Raw genomic sequence first — 19,788 nt, 5'->3', positions numbered from 1 at the left:
CAGAGATGTGGACACCCAGAAACTTAAAGCTGTACTTCAGACCAGTTAATGTTGGTGAATGTCTGCTGCAGTTAGATTTCTGGAAGTCTACAATGAGCTCTTTGGTCTTCATGGCATTGAGGGTGAGGCTAGTGAAGCACTATGCTGTCAGGATCTCCTTCCTGTAGGCTGATCGTTCATTATTGTTGCTGATCTGCCCAACCTCTGTGGTATCATCTGCATACTTGAAGTTGCTGGAGTTACGGTACAAACAGCAAAATTCACGTTTAAACATGTTTACAGTAACACTGAGCAACGTCCTAGCAACCAGCTGGGACCCAATAGCAGCCACCTAGCAACACTTTAGCAACCAAGTGTATTAGCTTACCAAGCATCTGTGTTTACTGCTTTAACTTTTTAATGTAAATAATTAATGTTCTTAACTTGTGAAGAAATCATAATGTTTAATATTTTAGCCATGGACCATTATTACCTTTTAGCCTTTTAACAGTTAACACACAACTGTTCAAATTAACATTAAACAAAAAACGTTTTTTTTTTTACTTTTCATTCACAAATTATAACATAGCAATTTGCATGACAGTTGTGCTTTACACCTCAACCTGTTTTCCTTTTGCCTTATTTTCTATTTAAATTGTAATATTTTTTATTAGTTTAATGTTTAAGATTAATTCACTGATTCTTTCTGAAAACCCAACAGAGTTCTGGTGCCCTGTGCACTGTACGTTGTCTACATATGTTAAATGCAGCACTGGCTTAAACATCTCCATAAATACAATCATATTTGCTTAATTTGTACAGAAATATGGATTTATTTTAGAGATCAGTAATGTAGTTTTATAGTCAGGCTACTGGAACACACCACAGACTATGTGGTGGAAAAAAAAAAAGTCACATTTTTGTAAACATGGACTATGACAAATGTCAAGCCTAAGAAAAGACAATATATTGATTATTTCTATTGTAAGTATTTGTTATTAAAAAAACAATTTCAAGGAATAGAAAATGGAAAGAGGGATTATGAAGTGGATACCATTAGCATATTGCTGCACAACAGAACAAATTTACAGTAGTGTTCAAAGACAAAAAACTCCAACAGCTTGAATCTAGGGGCTAGCTTCATGATTTAGGTAATTGTCCGAGATGTATTTAAGGGGGTGAATGTCACAACCCTGTCTTTACACATCAAATTTGACAAAGTCAAAACCTATTTATATTAGCAGTCTTAGAGCATTTTTACATTTGTCTGAATTCTAAAAGTCTACATTCAGGATCAATTCTCTCACTCAGGGAAGAGCCTCATAATTCCAGGGTTGCATTCACACCACTCCTGTAGATGTAATTTTGCATAAAAGTAGTATGCATTAGGTTCATGCTTTTTTTGTAATATTTTCTTATAGTAACCTGACAGTGGCAAATTTTTTTTTTTGGATGCATGCATCATAGTATAGGAATACCTGCAAATCAAGAGTCTCTCCTACAAAAGATTTTCAGCCATGCATGCTAAAAGACGTGCTGCCCTGCAGTGGAAGCTTTTATGCCATAAAAGTGAACAAATCACTGAGGTAGTCCAATCAACGCCTGGTTTAACCAATCACATTTCTCAGCCTGCACACCATTATGTTCAGGTGAAGTGAATTTATACTAATACCAGTTCATTAAGGGTGACTGGATCAAAGCCCAAAGTACACAGGGACAACAGCTGGTTAAAAAAAAAGGCGCCTTTAATTGAACCTTTTCTGTATTTTGAAAAAATATTTACAGAAAATATACAGCAGAACTATTCGAGGTCAGGCCAAGCATGAACCCAATGCAATAGAATTATAAGTAGACAATGGAAATGGGCAAAGACTTGTCAAATTTAATCTTAAAATCGAAAAACACCCTTTCTTCTCCCCAGTCTCTCTGCCCAATGCAGACAGTAACACACAGTCATGCTGTCCACAGTGCAGCACAAAACAATGAAAGCATTCTGGCCCCAGGTTGCAGGTCGTGGCTTAGCCAGAGAGCTTTAGGTTTGCAATAGTATATAGATCGTTTGTAGAAGGTTAGTGCTGTTCATCCTCTGGACAGGAGTGCCAGGTTAGCCTCTCTTCATAGAAAGCAATGACCACCTGTGGGCAGTGGGTATTAGCCTCTCGTGCTGGCACCAAATCTGCCTCATCTGAATCCTTCCTACAAAGAAAAAATGAAAATTTTTGTGTGAAAGTTACTTTCTGTTCTACACTTTACTGCATTACATATATTCCACCATCTGTCCAGTCTTGTCTTCCCTTAACAAAAGGCAGGACAGTGAGTGTAGGCTGCCCCTTGCAACATGTGAATACATCTTACATACAGTCTATAATAACCACATTCCTACACAACACTCATTACTCTAAGGCCCTGTCCACACCAACCGGGCATTTTTAAAACCGCAGCTTTTTTATGCGGTTTGTCTGTTCATCCACACGCAAACGCAGCATCCGGTCACTGAAACCGAACATTTTTGAAAACTCCTGCCAGAGTGAAGTTTTCCAAAAACTTGCATAGACAGCAAAACTGGAGATTTTTGGCTTGTGAAGAGGGTTACCACATAGGACTGAAGAATCCCAGCCCAACTACAGCTTAAGACCCACCCATTAAAAAAATACCAGCCCAAAATGCATACTGTTATAACTAATACAATAAAAAACAGTTAACAGTTAATAACTTTGTGATATTGGCTTAACGAGTAGAACAATTACAACACCCCACTAATCAAGACTGAATTCTGACTGGACAGGCCTCTCCTGAACCTTATTGGCTAAACTAACCCATATTATTAAAACATCAACATTACATATTATACTTTACAATAAAGTTCATTTGAATAGAAAATTAATAAAATATGTTTATAGCCAAAAATAAAAACCCGCCAGTTGCATCAAAAACCAGCCCAGACTATCAACCTGCCCAATGCACTTTTTCCCCGGTGAGACGTGACAAAAAGAAGCCCAATTGGGCAGAAACCCGCCCAATCTGGCAACACTGCTTGTGAAGTCAGCGTCTCAGGCTTCTGATTGGCCAACATGGCTTTACGGTTGAGATTATATCGCCACCTGTTGGTTGTGCATGCTCTTGACAGCACTTCAGACCAAGTTTTTGTGTTTTCATGTGGACGAGATTTATTTTAAAAATGAAGGAGGAAAAACCTTTTTAAAAATACCTGTGTACATGTGGACAGGGCCTGAGATAAAACATGCTGATTTATGAATTTCATTTAGATGACACTAAAGAATTGTGGATACTTCTACTTAGAAAGAGCCAATGCTTAATTCAAAGAAAATGAGTTATCAGTACATCAAAGTAGACATCAAGCTGGTGAATGGGAAGAGATAAAGGTCCTGGTACACAGACAACAGTGCTACAAGCACTGCATGCAGTCACAGACCTGAGGCCAACACCATAGGGACTATGAATAATGCCACACAAGGACTGAGATCAGTAGTATATTTCTAATGTGTTAAACTCAATGACTACACATGAGTGGACAACAAGGCACCATTTACTCCCACTTGAAGCCTTTTTCATATGGGCAGGATTATGACAGTTAAAACTGTTAAAAGTTAAAACTGAAGCCAGAGTCTACACAGCTCTCCTGATTCATGCCAGCAGTGAAAAAGAGCCATTACCCACGAGTACAACATAAGATGGTACACCAAGCGTGCAAAAGTACAAATTAATTTACTGAAATGCTAAACTGTCATCATAACTTTCACAATTATTGAATTCATGGAGATCAGGAAGATTTTAGAGCTTTGAGTCTCAACAGACTTTGCAAGCTAACACTGGGTAATCCATCTTGTAAACAATGCAAATATAGTAAAGTAAAATAAAAACAGAATGATAAACATGTACACTAAATTCAGTATATTGCATTTTTGAGGGAAAGAAAAAGGGTAAACAATTCATTGTCTCTAATACCTGTAAATACAACAGAACATTATTATGAAAATATCTTTAGATATTGGTCCCATTGGGAAAGTGCAGGATTAACAGCTGAACTACAGCCAATAGATGGCTTCAGAAATTCTGGCTTCACTTTTTTTTGCCTCTGTTAATTTCCATTTGTATATGGAATGGGATAAGCTTCACAGATGCAATCAAACATTGGCTCCTTTAATTGTTTGAGGGCATCATACACTACTTTTAAACACAAATGTAACAATACAAATAAATAATTATGGATAACTGCCACAAAGATCTCTTTGTAACCCACAGTCTCCTCCCAATACTGCAATTAACTGGCTGCCTGTGGGATGTGCAATCCAATAATACCCACAGCACACATTAAAATTTGAAGTGATGAGCCTTGTTTAGTTTTTGAACCTTGTTCATGTTCTCTCCATTACTTTTCTTTACTTCTTTAAGAAATAAGTCAGGTGCCCTGCATACTGTCATATCCATGAGAACTTAACTGAAAATTCTACAATTATTAATTAATGATCAGGGAAATTAGGCAACTTTTTTCCCCAGTTGAGATCAACAGAAAGATTTCATTAAAATGACATCTCATAGATTAGTTCACAGGTTCTCCAAATCTGAGAGGTGCCAAATCCTGTCCCAGCATAATTAACACAGGTAAGAACTAAAACTCCCAAGATTAAAATAGTTTGCCAGCCAGCCCAGCACCACATATTCTGTTTGGTATACAACATTTACAAGAATAATCAGGTTCTCTCACCATTTCATAAGAAACATCAGCTCTCCACTGCTATCTGTTGCACCTATGATCCGCTCTGGTTCCAAATTCCTGGCAAACCCCCTTGGTTTTTCATTCTGGTAAAAAGTATACAGCAAGTTCAATAAGGTCTTTCAACAATAAGAAACTCACATCAGTCTTGCACTCACCAACTCTTTCTTCTTCTTGGCCTTGCTCTCCTCCGTCTCTGGCTCATCTGTGGGAGATTTCCTCTTGTTAGAGTCAGGCTTCTCAACCACACCTTTCTGTGACTCCAGGAAGGCAGCAATTAACTCAGGGCAATCAAGATTTTCTTCAGGCTCCCAAGTGTTATCAGAACTGAATAAAATATTGAAATTATTTGTTAGGGAAAAGCACAAGTATGTTGAGGTGTTTTCAAGTGCTCTACACCTACCAAATCAATGGGTACCTACAGCGTGTCTACAGAGTAGACACCTTTACAGTATTTTGGCACTTATTTACATAGACTGCAGCCTTTTTCAAAATTTACAATGCATCTCAGAGTTGTGTTTTTTAAGAAATCTTCTTGAATCGTGCAGATACATATGAAATCAATTTTCCTATGATATAATGAGAGCTCATGGTCTGAATGTGTGATATGATGACGTCACATGACGCATCTTTGCCCAAATCTGCTGTACTCGATAAATTGCAGGATTCTCAGGATATTACTGAGTCTGCTTGGTTTTTGGTTACATTTTACAATCGCAGAATCCTGGAGGGCCTGTTTGGATACGTTAGCATGTGATCAAAGTAATCTGAGAACATACACCACTGTGGTGAAGGTTTTCTTGGTCTCATGCCTGAGGAAGATACTCACTCTGGGAAACCTTTCCACTTGAGGAAAAACTCGACTTTTCCATTCACCACCCGCTGGTCAATCACCTTCTCCACCACAAACTCTTCGGGCTGCTCCACCTCCTTTTTGGATTTGCTGGTCTGTTTCTTACCCATAACTACCTAAAACAGCACATCAAGTTTACACTCATGCATTTTGTACATACAGCAAGAATCTCATACGCAGTGTTTTATCGGATAATCCAGTGTAGCTTTGTGGCAAATATATGACTCCTGTGCAGGCCTAATTCATCCGAACATCAATATTAAACGACATTTGTGGTCTCCTGATACATACTTTTGTCTCAGTATAAACTAACAAACCAACTAATGACTGCGCGCTTGGGCCATGTGGGTGTTCTAGTGAAATAAAGCCCGTTATCCAGCACAACAAACCGCGGCTGGTTAACCAAAGCAGCAAGACTGTTTTGCTCAGACAGAGACAGAGAGAGAGACAGAGAGAGAGAGAGCTACAGAAGCATGGATGTAAAATTCGTTTAATGTGCACTGTGTAATTGTAGATAGGAATACAGCTATCCACTCCTGGGTTCATCTCATCGCAGTCGTTCATTACGCATGACCAGCTAAGCTAACTATGCTAATACTTAATAATAATAACAACTTCATCGTATCGTTAAAAAACGAGTCGCGTAATTATTAACTGTAGCTCTCTTTTAGAGACTTTCTGAAGACGAATTTTTCGCATGAAAACTATCGATATACGAAACCAGTGTGTAGTTTAAACGCCGGGCTTTTAGCAACATGGCCAACAAGAATGGCTACGAAAGCTGCTAAAAACTTAGCTGTGCCCAACTAAGGTCATCATACAGAATTACAAACACAAGCACCTACACGCATTATCAGACATTAAGCTGCAGAGAATACAGGAGCTCTGTGCTCTCACAGCATGCTATAGAAGTGATTAAAACACCTCCATCACAATGCGCAGTGAGGACGAGGCTGTGCCTCATGGGCGCCAAAACAAGCGAACAAAAGCGGAGGAGCCAGAAAAAACGACTGAAACTAACAACAAACTCTCATTAAAATAAACACAAAACATATTACTACAATATAGACTATTAACAAAATCACTTACGTTAAGCTGATTAAAAAGAAACTCCAAAAAAATAACGGCGTCAGGAACTTGTCTCTAGCTTTTCATCAACAACTCAGGCTCGCGCAGAATCCTCCACTATCGAGGTGACCCGCTTAGAAACGTGCGCGCCAGTGCAAGGCCACGCCCCCTGCGTCATCACGCAAGGCCAATGAATTTCGATTAAGACTTCCCCAAACACGGTCTGGTTTAATTAGTCAACACGCTTTAAGCCCTAAATGACCCTGAGATTTAAACTTCAGTGATCAAAAAAAATGAAAGGAACATTTTGAAAACACATCAGATCTCAATGGGGAAAAATATCGTGCTAGATATGTATACTGATATGGACTGGGTAATGTGTTAGGAATGAAAGGATGCCACATCGTTTGATGGAAAAGAAAATAATCAACATACAGAGGGCTGAATTCAAAGACACCCCGAAAATCAAAGTGAAAAACTGATGCAGCAGGCTAGTCTATTTTCCTGGAATTTCATTGCAGCAACTCAAAATGGTACTCAGTAGTTTTTAGTTTTTAAGCCTCCCATGTGCAACATCAGGGCATGCTCCTAATGAGACGAACGATGGTGTCCTGGGGTATTTCCTCCCAGATCTGGACCAGGTTATCTCTGAGCTCCTGGAGAGTCTGAGGTGCAACCTGGCGGCGGATGAACGGAAACATAATGTCCCAGAGGTGTTCTATTGGATTTAGGTCAGGCGAGCGTGGAGGCCATTCAATGGTATCAATTCCTTCATCCTCCAAGAACTGCCTGCATACTCTTGCCACATGAGGCCGGGCATTGTCGTGCACCAGGAGGAACCCAGGACCCACTGCACCAGCGTAGGGTCTGACAATGGGTCCAAGGATTTCATCCCGATACCTAATGGTAGTCAGGGTGCCATTGTCTAGCCTGTAGAGGTCTGTGCATCCCTCAAAGGATATGCCTCCCTAGACCATCACTGACCCACCACCAAACCGGACATGCTGAATGATGTTACAGGCAGCATAACATTCTCCACGGCTTCTCCAGACCCTTTCACATCTGTCACGTGTGCTAAGGGTGAATTCTCTCAATGTGCCAATTTTGGTGTTCAATGGCAAATGCCAATCGAGCTCCATGGTGCCGGGCAGTAAGCGCAGGGCCCACTAGAGGCTCTTTCAAAATATTAATGTGTTTCGAATCAGTTTTGTGACACATATTATAGAAGGCGATTTAAATACAATCAAATCTCAATCAAATTAGACCCAATAACAAGCTTGGCTATGTAAAAGGTTTGTAACTGTTGTGCTAGAAAACAACCACATGAGCAATAAGTTGGTTTGAGTGTGTCAGAAATCTAATAAGGGGATGTTGTTCATAAATGTTGATAAACTGCAGATGTCTCAGTTTTGTTGTTTCTCAATAAAGCTTATATAATACTAATGTGTTTCTAATCAGTTATGTGATGTCTATTATAGAACTTGATTTAAATATAGAAAGGCCCAACAATGACCTTGAAAATTGAGTATGAAAGAGGTTTTGTGCAGAAGAACAATCAAAAGAAAGTGATAAGCAGGTGTCCAAAACCTAATGAAGTAATGCTGTGACTAGTAGACTATAAAATCATCATGTATGACTGAGTTTGACAAGGTTGAAACAAAATTTAGTTGTACTGAGCTCTCACCACAGACAACAATAAGATAAGAACATGGGAAAATAATTGTGGGAAGAGGATAAGGTGCGACCAAAAAAGGGTGTCATTTTAAAACTGTGTAAGATGCTGGTCCACATCTGTGAAGATCATCTGTGTTTCAATAAAGTCTGATTTTTTTGGCATCCTACAACCATTGTTTTTAGAAATTTTATTGATTTTTGAATAGCAAGACATTCCACAACATTGCAAGTCATTTTTATATTTACAAGAGGGATCCCCAAGTGACTTGATGAGGTTTTCCTTACATCAGTTGTCTGTGCTGGGTGACAGTAAGGTAAGGACTTTTTTCTCAAGTAGATTATTTACAGAAAATCAAGGACTTATTGAAATAGGCCTTTCAAAACAGGATATAATTTTTAAAAAGCAGGTTTTGAATTTCCTGGACTAGATATCACTGAGACAGTAAAGAGGTCTGGAATGTCTAGTTGGTGCATCCAACACTTTTAAAAATGTTTTGAATTATAAAATCCAGAAAGGTGAAAAGCTTAGAAATGAATGTTTGCTGTTCAACATCCCCCACAAATACCTCAATTTGCTTGTTTATTTGAAATTACAGACCAGAGTTTTATTCATGGGACATCAGATCATAATTTTGATAATTAGTCATTCCCAGAGTCTGCAAATCAACAAGTACTGTAACAGTACCATGTACTACAATGAGTACATACTCCCCAAGACAGAAAACCAGATTAGAATGTCAGTGGACCAAAATTTTTTATCAGGTTGTATGGTCTCAAATGGGGAAAGACCTACAGCAAGAGGTGAAAGCAGGAAAAATGTAGAAATGTGAATACTAGTCTCACTGGAAAGGGACACAAATTTGGATTGCATTTGTGCCTAAATTATTCAGGATTGGGACAAAAAGAAAAAATGCATTCTTTTCTATCCTGTTAGAGACATGTTAACTTGTACACAGACATGTGTTACACAAAATGTGTGAGAGAGAGAAAGAAAGCGAGACCCCCTTCACTGGGCTCCTCACACAATCATTAAAGTTATACTGAATGCCAAGCACCAGCACAATTAATGAACTGCAAGGTTTTTACTTAAAGGCTGATTCATACTTGTTGTTAAATTTTTTTTAATAAAAATGAGCTTTTCCATAGATTTTAAAAACACACAGCATGTGTGACCTGAGAAAGAGATTTTACTAACTCAAGTCCTATTATTAGCGCTCATTAGGTTTCAATCGATCATTTTCCCTGTTTAGATAATTTGTTTATGTAATGACATTTCTGTGAGAATTTATACTGCTTCTGTTTCTAATCAGAACCCACGGCGTCTGGTTGGAAAACATTCTGATGGGTTTTTTTTTAAATCCCACAACTGCTTTCGTAAACACGTTGATGTCGTCATAGCTGCACCTGAACATGTGCCAGTCTGTGTCATCTAGAGTGCCCTGCAGAGCAGCCACTGATTGGTCCATCCAGCGCATGACGATTAGCAAATAGCAATGATTTAGCCACACCCCTGTACAGCACTGCCAGCATTTCCACCTGCTGGCACCCAGTGAGCTTAGCCATCTGCATTCACCCAAGAGCTCCGAGACATCTTTCCAAAGAGCTGTTAGTAGTGGAGGGTGGCAAGGACATATTTGATCAAGTGTTGCTAGAGCAGTTCATTGCCTGACTACCCAAGGAGACAGTGAAATGGGTCCAGTGTTCCACAAGTATAACTAGACAATGCAAATCCAGCAGGCAGAGGTGTATCTGGGTGCAGGCATACCTATCCCAACCCATTTCACACTCACACACGTTCTTCCCTCTTTAGTCCATACCCTACCCTGCCCTGTAAAAACAAGTGCCAATTTCCCCAAAGACAGTTTCCTGGTCCTGAATTTTCCCTACCACTTTCTCCCTTCCATCTCCTGATTTTGCACTAACTCACCAGTATTCTTTAATTAAAAATGGTGTCAAGTGACAAAAGACATGCTAAGTAAGGAAGGGACGGCTCAATCGTTAATACAGAAAAAATGTAAAAAACTTCTATTCCATATAATAGTTTCCTCAGTTCTGAACTTTAAATCTGGCATAGCATACAGCACCGCTCAAAAGTTTGGGATCACTCAAACATTGTATTGTTTTCCAAGGAAACACACACGAAATTGTATGAATTGTGAAAACATGTCAGAGTTAGAAATAATGATTTTGATGGAAATGAATGTTTTCCTTCATCAAAAAAAAAAAAAACCTTTTGCAGCAATTACAGCCTGGGCATTCTAGCTGTTAATTTTTCAAGATAATCTGATGAGATTTCACCCCATGCTTCCTGGAGCATCTTCTACAAGATGGATTGGCTGATGGAGTCTTCTCCGTAGCTGAAATCAAGCTGAATATGCAAGTGATCCCAAACTTTTGAGCGGTAGTGTATGTAAACAATTCAACAGCCATATTAGAAGGTACAGTGCACTTCATGAATGTAACAGCAAAATGGGAAAAAAAAATAAATAATACCACACAAAATATGTTTTTGCAATACATATGCAATGAATGAAAATGCTGTATAGATTTTCCAGTAAAAACTATTTGTTTGTTTTATGATATTCTTTAGGGTTGTTCATTTTGGCTTTGTTTATTATATCTCAAAAATGTATATTCTTTAGAAAATCAAACAAGACAGTGGACACTGTATAAATTAAACATTACACAAAATTAAATTTTGCTCACTTTTTGAGCATGCCAATAATTCTGAAATTTAAATTTCGATTATGAAATATTTTACATATAAAATGTCATTTCAAAACCTCACATATTTGTATACTTAAAATGAACAAAAACATTAACATAAATGCAAAATTCAGTAAAATGCCAAATAAGATCGACACAAATGTACTGACACCAAATAAATGGTCTAATTAAGGCCATAGTGGAACCATCATGTGCTTGAAAACTTTAAAACAACTCCATAACCAGCATAGCAATTGCGTAAAAAGCTGTTGAGTTGAGCTGTTGATAAACACCTTTCAACACTGGCTGCTGATGATAAAGTGTGTCCCTATTCTTTTAAACTACTTTTATACATATCCAGTGGTTTTGCTACACATCTTTTAGCAAAATGTCTTTAGTCCATTATAGTGTTGTTAAACATCATGTCTTATTTAAATATTTAAAATAGGAAACTTCAGCGGCCCTAGACCAAGTAGCCCTTCAGGAAAAACACACATATACAAAACTCAATATAAATCAAAATGGTCTTAACGTTTTTTATCCTTCTTCCTTTTTGTTGTTTTGGACCTTGTTGAGGTCATTCTCACAGCATTTGTTCGAGGTCGGACCACTACATGCTCGTTTGTGCCACAGTCAAGTGTGTATTGCTCTGGGCTGAGGGTCTGTCCATGTTCGTCCCTTAGCTGGCTCAGTACAGCATGAGAGAGCTTTTTGTAACACTCAGCTGTAGCTGACAGAGCCTTGGTGGTACATGTTCTCTCATGCAGAAGGGCATCACGCTGAGTAACAAGTCTCTCCACCTCTGCCTGCAGGCCCAAGATTGCATGCAACTTCCTTTTTCTGCAGTTTTGTGCAGCTAATTTGTTTTTCCCACGTCTGCGTACATCCCGCAGTAGTGTGACTTCTGATGTAGACAGACTTCTCCCATCCAGCAGCTCCAGGAAGTGTTCCACTGGCATGTTAACTATTTCAGGGGCAGAAAATGGAAGACCCAGAGCCTGCAGACGCTGTTCATCCCGGCTTGGTTCCTCCAGTCCAGTTTCATCCTCACTCATTACTTCCTGTTTTATAATTTTAGGAGATTGACTCCAGCTTTGTGGGTTACGGTCATCAGGTGACTGGGCCGAATAATTGTGGTCATGCCAGATTTTGTTGTTAAGGATTACTTGTGGCCAATCATAACATGATGATGCACAAGCTGCACCATAACATAAAAGGGACTCTACTTCACTACTGTAGCCCATGGCTCCACCATCACAAAACGACTCAGAAGAGGACATGGAGGCTGAGGCAGGGCTTCTGGAATTGGTCTCCAGTGACAGGCCAGAGTCAGAGTCCAAGTCCTCCAGCCATGGATTTAGTACCTGTCCTTCCACACCAGCCAGGCCCTCCAGACCCAACAAATTTATCTGTTCAAACACAGCCTCATCCAAATACCCACCCACAGTGGAGTGTGAGGTTCCATGAAAGCTATTCCCTAATGAGGAGAAAGGAGGTAAAGCCAGAGCACCAACAGCTGTTCTAGGTGTCTCTCTATTGGATGTGTTAATTGATTCTAGGCTAAACAGAGTGGCATACGTTCCACTACTAAGTGGGTCTGGTCTGCAATTACCACCACTGTTAACCATGGCATCGTGAAGGCTGGCATTGTAGCTGATGGGGTCCATGTCTGGCACATGCTGTGCAATGAAAGACTCAAAATCCTGTGGAGGGGGGGAGGGGGAGGGGGGGCACAACATATTAAATGACATAATCCCATTCTTCAATAGGATGGCTCAACATTTGACAATGGCAGGTCATCTAGTATCTAATAAATTCCATCAATTTGGTCATGACTCTTTTAGCTAATGCTGTACTTTTTTGGTCATTTCTATTCTGCATAATTTAGAGAGTTATTGTCTATTATGCTATAAATCGTCAGTAGTTCTTCTAGCTTTTGATATTCACTGTACTCTGTGGCATTATGTACTCAGATCAGAAATGTTAAAATTCTTTGTTTTGTTTCTTCCAAGAGACATTTTACAAATGGTATTAGCAGTCATATATTGTTTAAAAAACCTGACAGACCACCAATGTGTTTCCATTTAGAGCCTGAAGCAAAATCTGACTGACAGTTTGCTTCATTTATCAATAAAAAAACAGACAGAAACACTAGCTGTTTGTCGATCACATATTACCTACTGATTTTGTGTGCTACTGCTGCAAATCAACTGGAGCAACATGGTTTGCACATGTAACAATGCAATGTGCATATGATCATATGATAATGATTGGATCATATGACATGTTTGTAACCTGAGACTCAGTCCAGTCATTTCAGGATACATACAGTTTATTATGAATCTGCAACTGGGAATAAATCCATGGGTGGGAAATGAATCAGACAGAGGTTTCAGTACTTTGGGTGCTTTATTTAGAATGTTATTTTCGTCATTAGTGGATTTTTAGATATGTAGATTTGTATGAAAATCACTTAAGTCAAATTTGGTGAAGAAAAATTGTGTCTGTGAAAATTTGTGTTTCAAATTTTAAAAGTGTTTTAAAAAACTTAAAATGGCAGCAAATACCATTGGCCCATCTGCTGAATTCACCATGAACCAAGCTGGAACTGAAATGTTAGAAGAGAGGTCAGAAAAGAATGGCCAGACTGGTTCATGCTGACAGGCTCTATGGTTTTATTCCAGAGGTTTTGGTAATTTAGGTTCTTTACTTAAATACAATATCATGTTCCCTGTGCAAATTACATTATTTACACTAATCAGCCTAATCAAATTTACTAAACTTTAAAACCACCTGCCTAATTTTGTGTAAGTTCCACTTGTGCTACCCAAACAGGTCCGACATCCATAGTGGATCCTGGTGGCATTTTCTAAATAAATGTTATTCTTGTCATCAGTGGTTTTAATGTTATGACTGATCGGTGTATGCTGCAACACAAGACACAATGGCGATGCAAACCGCTCACAATATAATGGGACGCTATCTAAAATCTTCAGATTGCCCACTGCACATGGAAGAGAGTCTATGCCTATTCTAGGTCAGATTTTTTTTATTGGTTGACAGGAATGGAATCGTGGAATGTTGTAGCCAGGCTGGCTGTGTTGTGCGTTTTGAAATGCTTTTTCACTCACCACACCCATAATGAGTGGTTATCTGAGTTACTATAGATATCCTGCAAGTTGAAATAAGTCTGTCTATTCTCTTCTGACTTCTCTCAAATAGTTTCTACCCACAGAAGTGCAATTTGCTGGATGTTCTGTGTTTTGTACCATTCTGTATAAACTTTAGAAACTGTTGTGTTTGTAAAAAAAAAAATTGAATATGAGATCATAATTTCAGCCTTCATGTCCTGGTATTTCCATTTACATGTGTGTTAAACAGCTTAGAACTTTGCATCTTTTGCTTCACAGGCAAAACCCATAGGAGAAATCAACAGGAAGCCCAGAGAGTTGTCTATGGGAGAAAAACCACTTTGCTGATGGAAAAATCACTTAAAGCCATTGCACAAGCATTGGGCATAGCCAAAAGAACAATTTGGAATGAAAAATAAAGAAATCAATAGTGTATTGGCAACCAGACCCCAAACAGACCAAAGTATAGACGACAAAGGATTTGTTCATAGTCATACAAGTACGATCATGCAAGCTCATTGGTCAAGGGTGGTGGTGGTAGTGTCATGACTTGGGCTTGTATGGCTGCTTCTTGGAATGGTTTACTGATCTTTATCCAATGATTGTTATGATGGTAGCAGCAGAATGAATTCACTAGTCTACAGAAACATTTTGTCTGAGAATTGGAAGGAACTTCATCATGCAGCAAATCAGTGACCCAAGACACACTGCTAACACAGTCAAGCCAAGTCAACCACTGGACTTTAATAAAAACAAAAACTAACGATTAAAACACAGCTTCTTCCCACAGACAGTCAAATGCATTAACCCCCAACCCTCCCTCTTCTCCCCCACTCCCAAATATTAAGGTGCAATAAAGCTCTACCTCTTGAACTAGATGTACAATACCCTCCCAACATCCATGAGATATACTACTTGTTTGCACACTATTGCATATATTACCTCACTATGTTATTATTAATATTATTAATAATATGTATGTTTTTCTGTTTACAGTATCTATTTGTGTGAGCTGCTAAACAGTCTTTCATTGTTTTTAAAACAATCACTATAAAGATCTGATCTATTATATTTCTATTGCTTGCATTTTACCTTTGAAAAGGAGACTGAAGGCAACACCCCTCCCCAACCCCCAAAAATGAAAGCAGCTGCATTGTAACATGTATCTGTTCCAATACTTTGGCTCTTTAGTTTGTTTGTTTTTTTGACTAAAAATTGTGTGGCCTGCCACCAAAGGTGTCATTTTCCAAGCTGTTTAACACGTCAATATCCGGTGTAAATATCAGGAAATAAAAGCTGGAATTTTCACATTCAGCCTTAGCACTGCTTTTCTGGTTTACAAGCATACCTGATATGCTCTTGGATTCGTTTTGAAGAGGTATGTCATTCTTTAAGTGATTTCTTTAAGCAGGCCCCAGTGCTCAAATAATGAACATTTTGTGCACCCTGGGGGTGTAATCCAAATAAATATTCTCAAATTAGATGGAGATCCATCAAGCTATTTCTACATATGGCCTCACATTCTGCTTGGTTTTGTTCTCCTGTTATAGGCAAACAAGTTTGACAGCAACTTTGAATATCAAAAACACCTTATCTAGATTTGTAGGAAAATCACTAGAATCAAAATTGGTGAATTCAACATGAACCAAGCTGGAATTCAAATGTCTAAATACCTTTTAATTTGACCTAATTGGTGGGACAGGACACAAAATTGGTGGAATGATTTTTGGCAATATGTCCAATCAGTGTGTCAAACTGCCCAGTCAGAATTCCCAGTCAGTGTGCTAAATTCATTCAATAATAATTGAGTCAAAAGTAATAATAATAATAATAATAATAATAATAATAATAATAATAATAATAATAATAATAAACATACGTGCTTATACAAACCTGAAAAGATTTCTTCCAGAAATACAGACAATTTTATTTACCATGCTTGATCACTACAATTTAGTTAATACATTGTACAAAATGTCTCAGTTGCAGACTTTAATAGTTGAGAGAGTGATTACAGAGAACCACTCACACATAATACAGAACTATTTGTCTTCAACTGTGTCCTGAACTGAACTTGTGCTACAGACATTCAGACTACAGCATATTAATTGAGCGAGATTAGGCCTAAAACTAAATAATTATAGGTACAATATCTCAGGTGCAGGACTGAACGTAGCTACTGAACTGATTTATACTTGTGTGTCTGCACACTTTGGTTCATATAGCTTCTTTAGTAAAATAAAAAGGTTTAGTACTATAGCCTTCGACCTTAAGTTTAGCCCAACACTACAAGAAAGCAAAGTATTTTTACCATTATTCAGTGGAAACTATACTTACAGTGAAATCTGACAGGAAGTCTGGCCACTGAGGATGAACTTCTATTTCCCCCTCGTTCTGGTGTTGAACACTGTTGCTTAACAGAGCCTTTCAAAAGAGCATTACACAAACACCATACCATTAAAATAATTTATAGTCTGACCACAGAAACGTAAACATATTAAACAAACATAAGTCAGGATATAATAATAATAATAATAATAATAATAATCATCATCTTGCCTCTTGTTCTAGTACTGAGCTTTGAATTAGTTGGGTTGCAGAATCAAGACTGATTCCTTCCTCATTGTCTTTCACAATTTCATCTTCTGTTTGTGTTACAATTGTCTCCTGAAAACCGACAAAATAGAGAAAGAATTTTATTAACTATTAACCAAACAACATCAAGAAAGTCAATATAGCAGTCTTCAACTGGGGCACAATAAGAGCTAGCATGTACATGGCATTCATTTTGTTAGAAACGGAGTAGAAGCATGCTGCATTTCCTATACACAACATTCCTATAAAGGAGAGGCTGCAGGAGGATCACTTTTTCCCTGTTTACACCAAGTGGTTATTATTCTGGTCAGCTCAGTTCCATGCAGTATACAGTGTCAGTATAAATGCTCAGTATACACCGATCAGCCATATCATATGCAGTTCCAGGTGAAGTGAATAAGACTGATATATTGGGCAGCAAGTAAACGTTTTGTCCTCAAAGTTGATGTTAGAAGCAGGAAAAAAAGTGTAAGGATTTGAGCGAGTTTGATGAAGGGCCAAATTGTGATGGCTAGACCAGTGGATCAGAACATCTCCAAAACTGCAGCTCTTGTGGGGTGTTCCCGGTCTGCAGTGGTCAGTATCTATCAAAAGTGGTCCAAGGAAGGAACAGTGGTGAACTGGAGATAGGGTCATTGATGGCCAAGACTCATTGATGCACGTGGGGAGAGAAGACTGGGCCGTGTGGTCCAATCTTACAGACGAGCTACTGTTGCTCAAATTGCTGAAGTTAATGCTGGTTCTGATAGAAAGGTTTGTTGCGTATGGGGCTGCATAGCTGCAGATCAGTCAGGGTACCCATGCTTTTCACACGTACCACCTACTTAAGCATTGTTGCAGACCATGTACCCCCTTTCAGGGAAACGGTATTCCCTGATGGCTGTGGCCTCTATCAGGATAAAGTGGCATGCCACAAAGCAAAAATAGTTCAAGAATGGTTTGATGAGCACAACAACGAGTTTGTGGTGTTGACTTGGCCTCCAAATTCCCCAGATCTCAAGTCCATGCCTTGAAAGGTCAGGGCTGTTTTGGCACCAAAAGGAAAATGTTATGCATGATCAGTGTAAATCTGTCAGTTGGAAAATCAGTATAATTTTCATTAGACTGCTGCATGACAAGAAAAATTAACAAGCAATCAACCACTTTTGGGCTCTTGAAATTGATTCAGTATATATGCCTTAGGACAATAATGCAAATATATTGTGTCAGTAACTGTGTGATCAACAGACAGCAGCTTGTAAATATCAGGAACAATAGAGATCATGATGGCCTCATACTTGCCGTTCATTTTAAAAAACGTTCACATTTTAATAAACATTGAGAAATTACAACATTAAACAATTGTACAGGTTCTGGTACTACAACTGTACATCCGCGATCCAGACAACATTAAAATTTTGATCAAGCCTCCAGACATTTAAAGTGAAAGTAGTATTGCTCAATATCTCCCATGAGGACATTTTTGTTCAACAATTTTCAGTTTTCAACAAAATTCACTGACTGCAATCACTCAGGCCTCTGTCTAACAAAGCATGCAGTCTCTATCTGCTGCTGTATTAAAATCTACATCGATGATCTGGAGTGTGTGATTCTAGATAAACATTTCCAAGCGGCATTACAAACTCGTTAGCTTAACATCTTCTAGCTAACTATGCTGCTAATCTGGTTTACATTTAATATCAAGTTCGTTCAGTTACGTTTAGTTATAATAACACTCTCCTGGGAAAGTTCACCGGCTGACCGAAGAGAAGAGAAAAACCACTCACGGGATGGTTGTAGGATTCATTTTCACGGGTTTCATCAGTCGAATCCTCCTCACCCGCATACCCGTTATTGTTCGGAGGTTCCTCCGGTTCCACGCCGTTAGGTACCAGGTGCAAGAGCCATGCACTGAGTCGCGTGGGGAAACGAACCGGCGAGCCGAGCGCGCGCACTTGATTGAGAAGTCTCCGGCTTGTAAAGTAATCTTCCAATTCGGTGCATTTGGGGTACACGTGATGACCGGCCGCGATGTCCCGGTAATAGTGAAACGGTGTCTGCACGAAAGTAGAAATTTGCCCTGCGTTGATCTCTATTAACGGTGAGTGGAACGGGCTGTTCAAATAGGAATTGACGTCCACTCGAACGCCTATAAAACTAAGAAGAATCGTAAGTTGAATCAAACAGTCCATAAAACATTTCTTCTTGTGCTGCATTTCAAATCGATTCTTTACAAAACAGACAGTCGAAGTAAGGCTGCCCAAACAAAAGAGCACGCGCTGCCTCTCCACTCAGACAAAGGGACCAGCCCAGACCGGCCAATGTTTTTCCCATATAGCTAACACACTGCTAACTTCCTGACAGGACTCAGCTCATCAGCGTGGGACTCCAGCACAAGACACATAAAGTTCTTTACACGACATACTCATAATAACGTGGATCCAAATTTTCAATCTTAAACCGAAGACGACAAAATAAACACGAAAGACAGATGTTTATTTGTATAATGACCACGAACTCGCCTACAAATTCTATACCAGTAAGCTACGATTGGACGACTTTTCGCGTCTGTCATAATTTACAGCCAATCATGTGGATCTCTTCTGAGCGCTCGTGGTGTGACTAATAAATGGACTAGGATTTTCCAGAAGGTAATCAGAAATATAGAGCTTGGAAATGGTACTTAGAGATCAATCTAGGAATTTCGAAGAGGCTGAATAGTGAATTTAAAGCCAGCCGCTCTTCATGAAAGCACGGTACATCTAGCAGCAAATACATTTCGTGGGCGCAACTTTTAGACTCTATACGGTAATAGTCCTGAAAGCGAAAAGGCTTGAGGCGTATTAAACAGAGAGGCAGTGCTGGTAGTGTTACCAGGGTTTAACTGGGCTATTTTGAAAATCCAGTCGCGGGAAAAATTACGGCTTTTTTTGGGGATGCTTTTATAATGTATACGAAAATGTTTGTCTGTTGCAAATAATAAAGATAAATGTTCCGTTTATTAATGTGGATTAATCCCAGGACGGAATACCTTGGCAACCCAAGGACGGCTGTAGCGTCAACTAGTC

General features: G+C 38.9%; 1 protein-coding gene across 4 annotated transcripts; it reads right to left on the bottom strand.

Annotated features, from left to right (window-relative positions):
- Positions 1 to 792: 792 nt before the first annotated feature.
- LOC131344998 (chromobox protein homolog 3-like) lies at positions 793 to 19,277 on the bottom strand. Of its 4 annotated transcripts, XM_058377610.1 has the most exons (7): positions 18,508 to 19,264; positions 16,706 to 16,813; positions 16,484 to 16,570; positions 5,544 to 5,683; positions 4,873 to 5,041; positions 4,706 to 4,800; positions 793 to 2,175 (listed from the first exon to the last, which is right to left on the bottom strand). In XM_058377610.1, the coding sequence occupies exons 1-7, from the start codon at positions 18,934 to 18,936 to the stop codon at positions 2,049 to 2,051; spliced, it is 1,155 nt and encodes a 384-aa protein (XP_058233593.1). In that variant the 5' UTR covers positions 18,937 to 19,264; the 3' UTR covers positions 793 to 2,048. The 4 variants fall into 4 exon arrangements, with proteins under 4 accessions (XP_058233593.1, XP_058233595.1, XP_058233594.1 ...); XM_058377612.1 differs by lacking the exons at positions 16,484 to 16,570; positions 16,706 to 16,813; positions 18,508 to 19,264 and adding an exon at positions 6,657 to 6,814 and having other exon boundaries at positions 5,544 to 5,679; XM_058377611.1 differs by lacking the exons at positions 16,484 to 16,570; positions 16,706 to 16,813; positions 18,508 to 19,264 and adding an exon at positions 6,657 to 6,807.
- Between the last annotated feature and the right edge of the window lie 511 nt (positions 19,278 to 19,788).

The sequence above is a fragment of the Hemibagrus wyckioides genome, linkage group LG24 (assembly GCF_019097595.1).
Source record: "Hemibagrus wyckioides isolate EC202008001 linkage group LG24, SWU_Hwy_1.0, whole genome shotgun sequence".
Taxonomy (NCBI): Eukaryota; Metazoa; Chordata; class Actinopteri; order Siluriformes; family Bagridae; genus Hemibagrus; species Hemibagrus wyckioides.
This window is presented reverse-complemented; position numbering and strand designations above follow the sequence as displayed.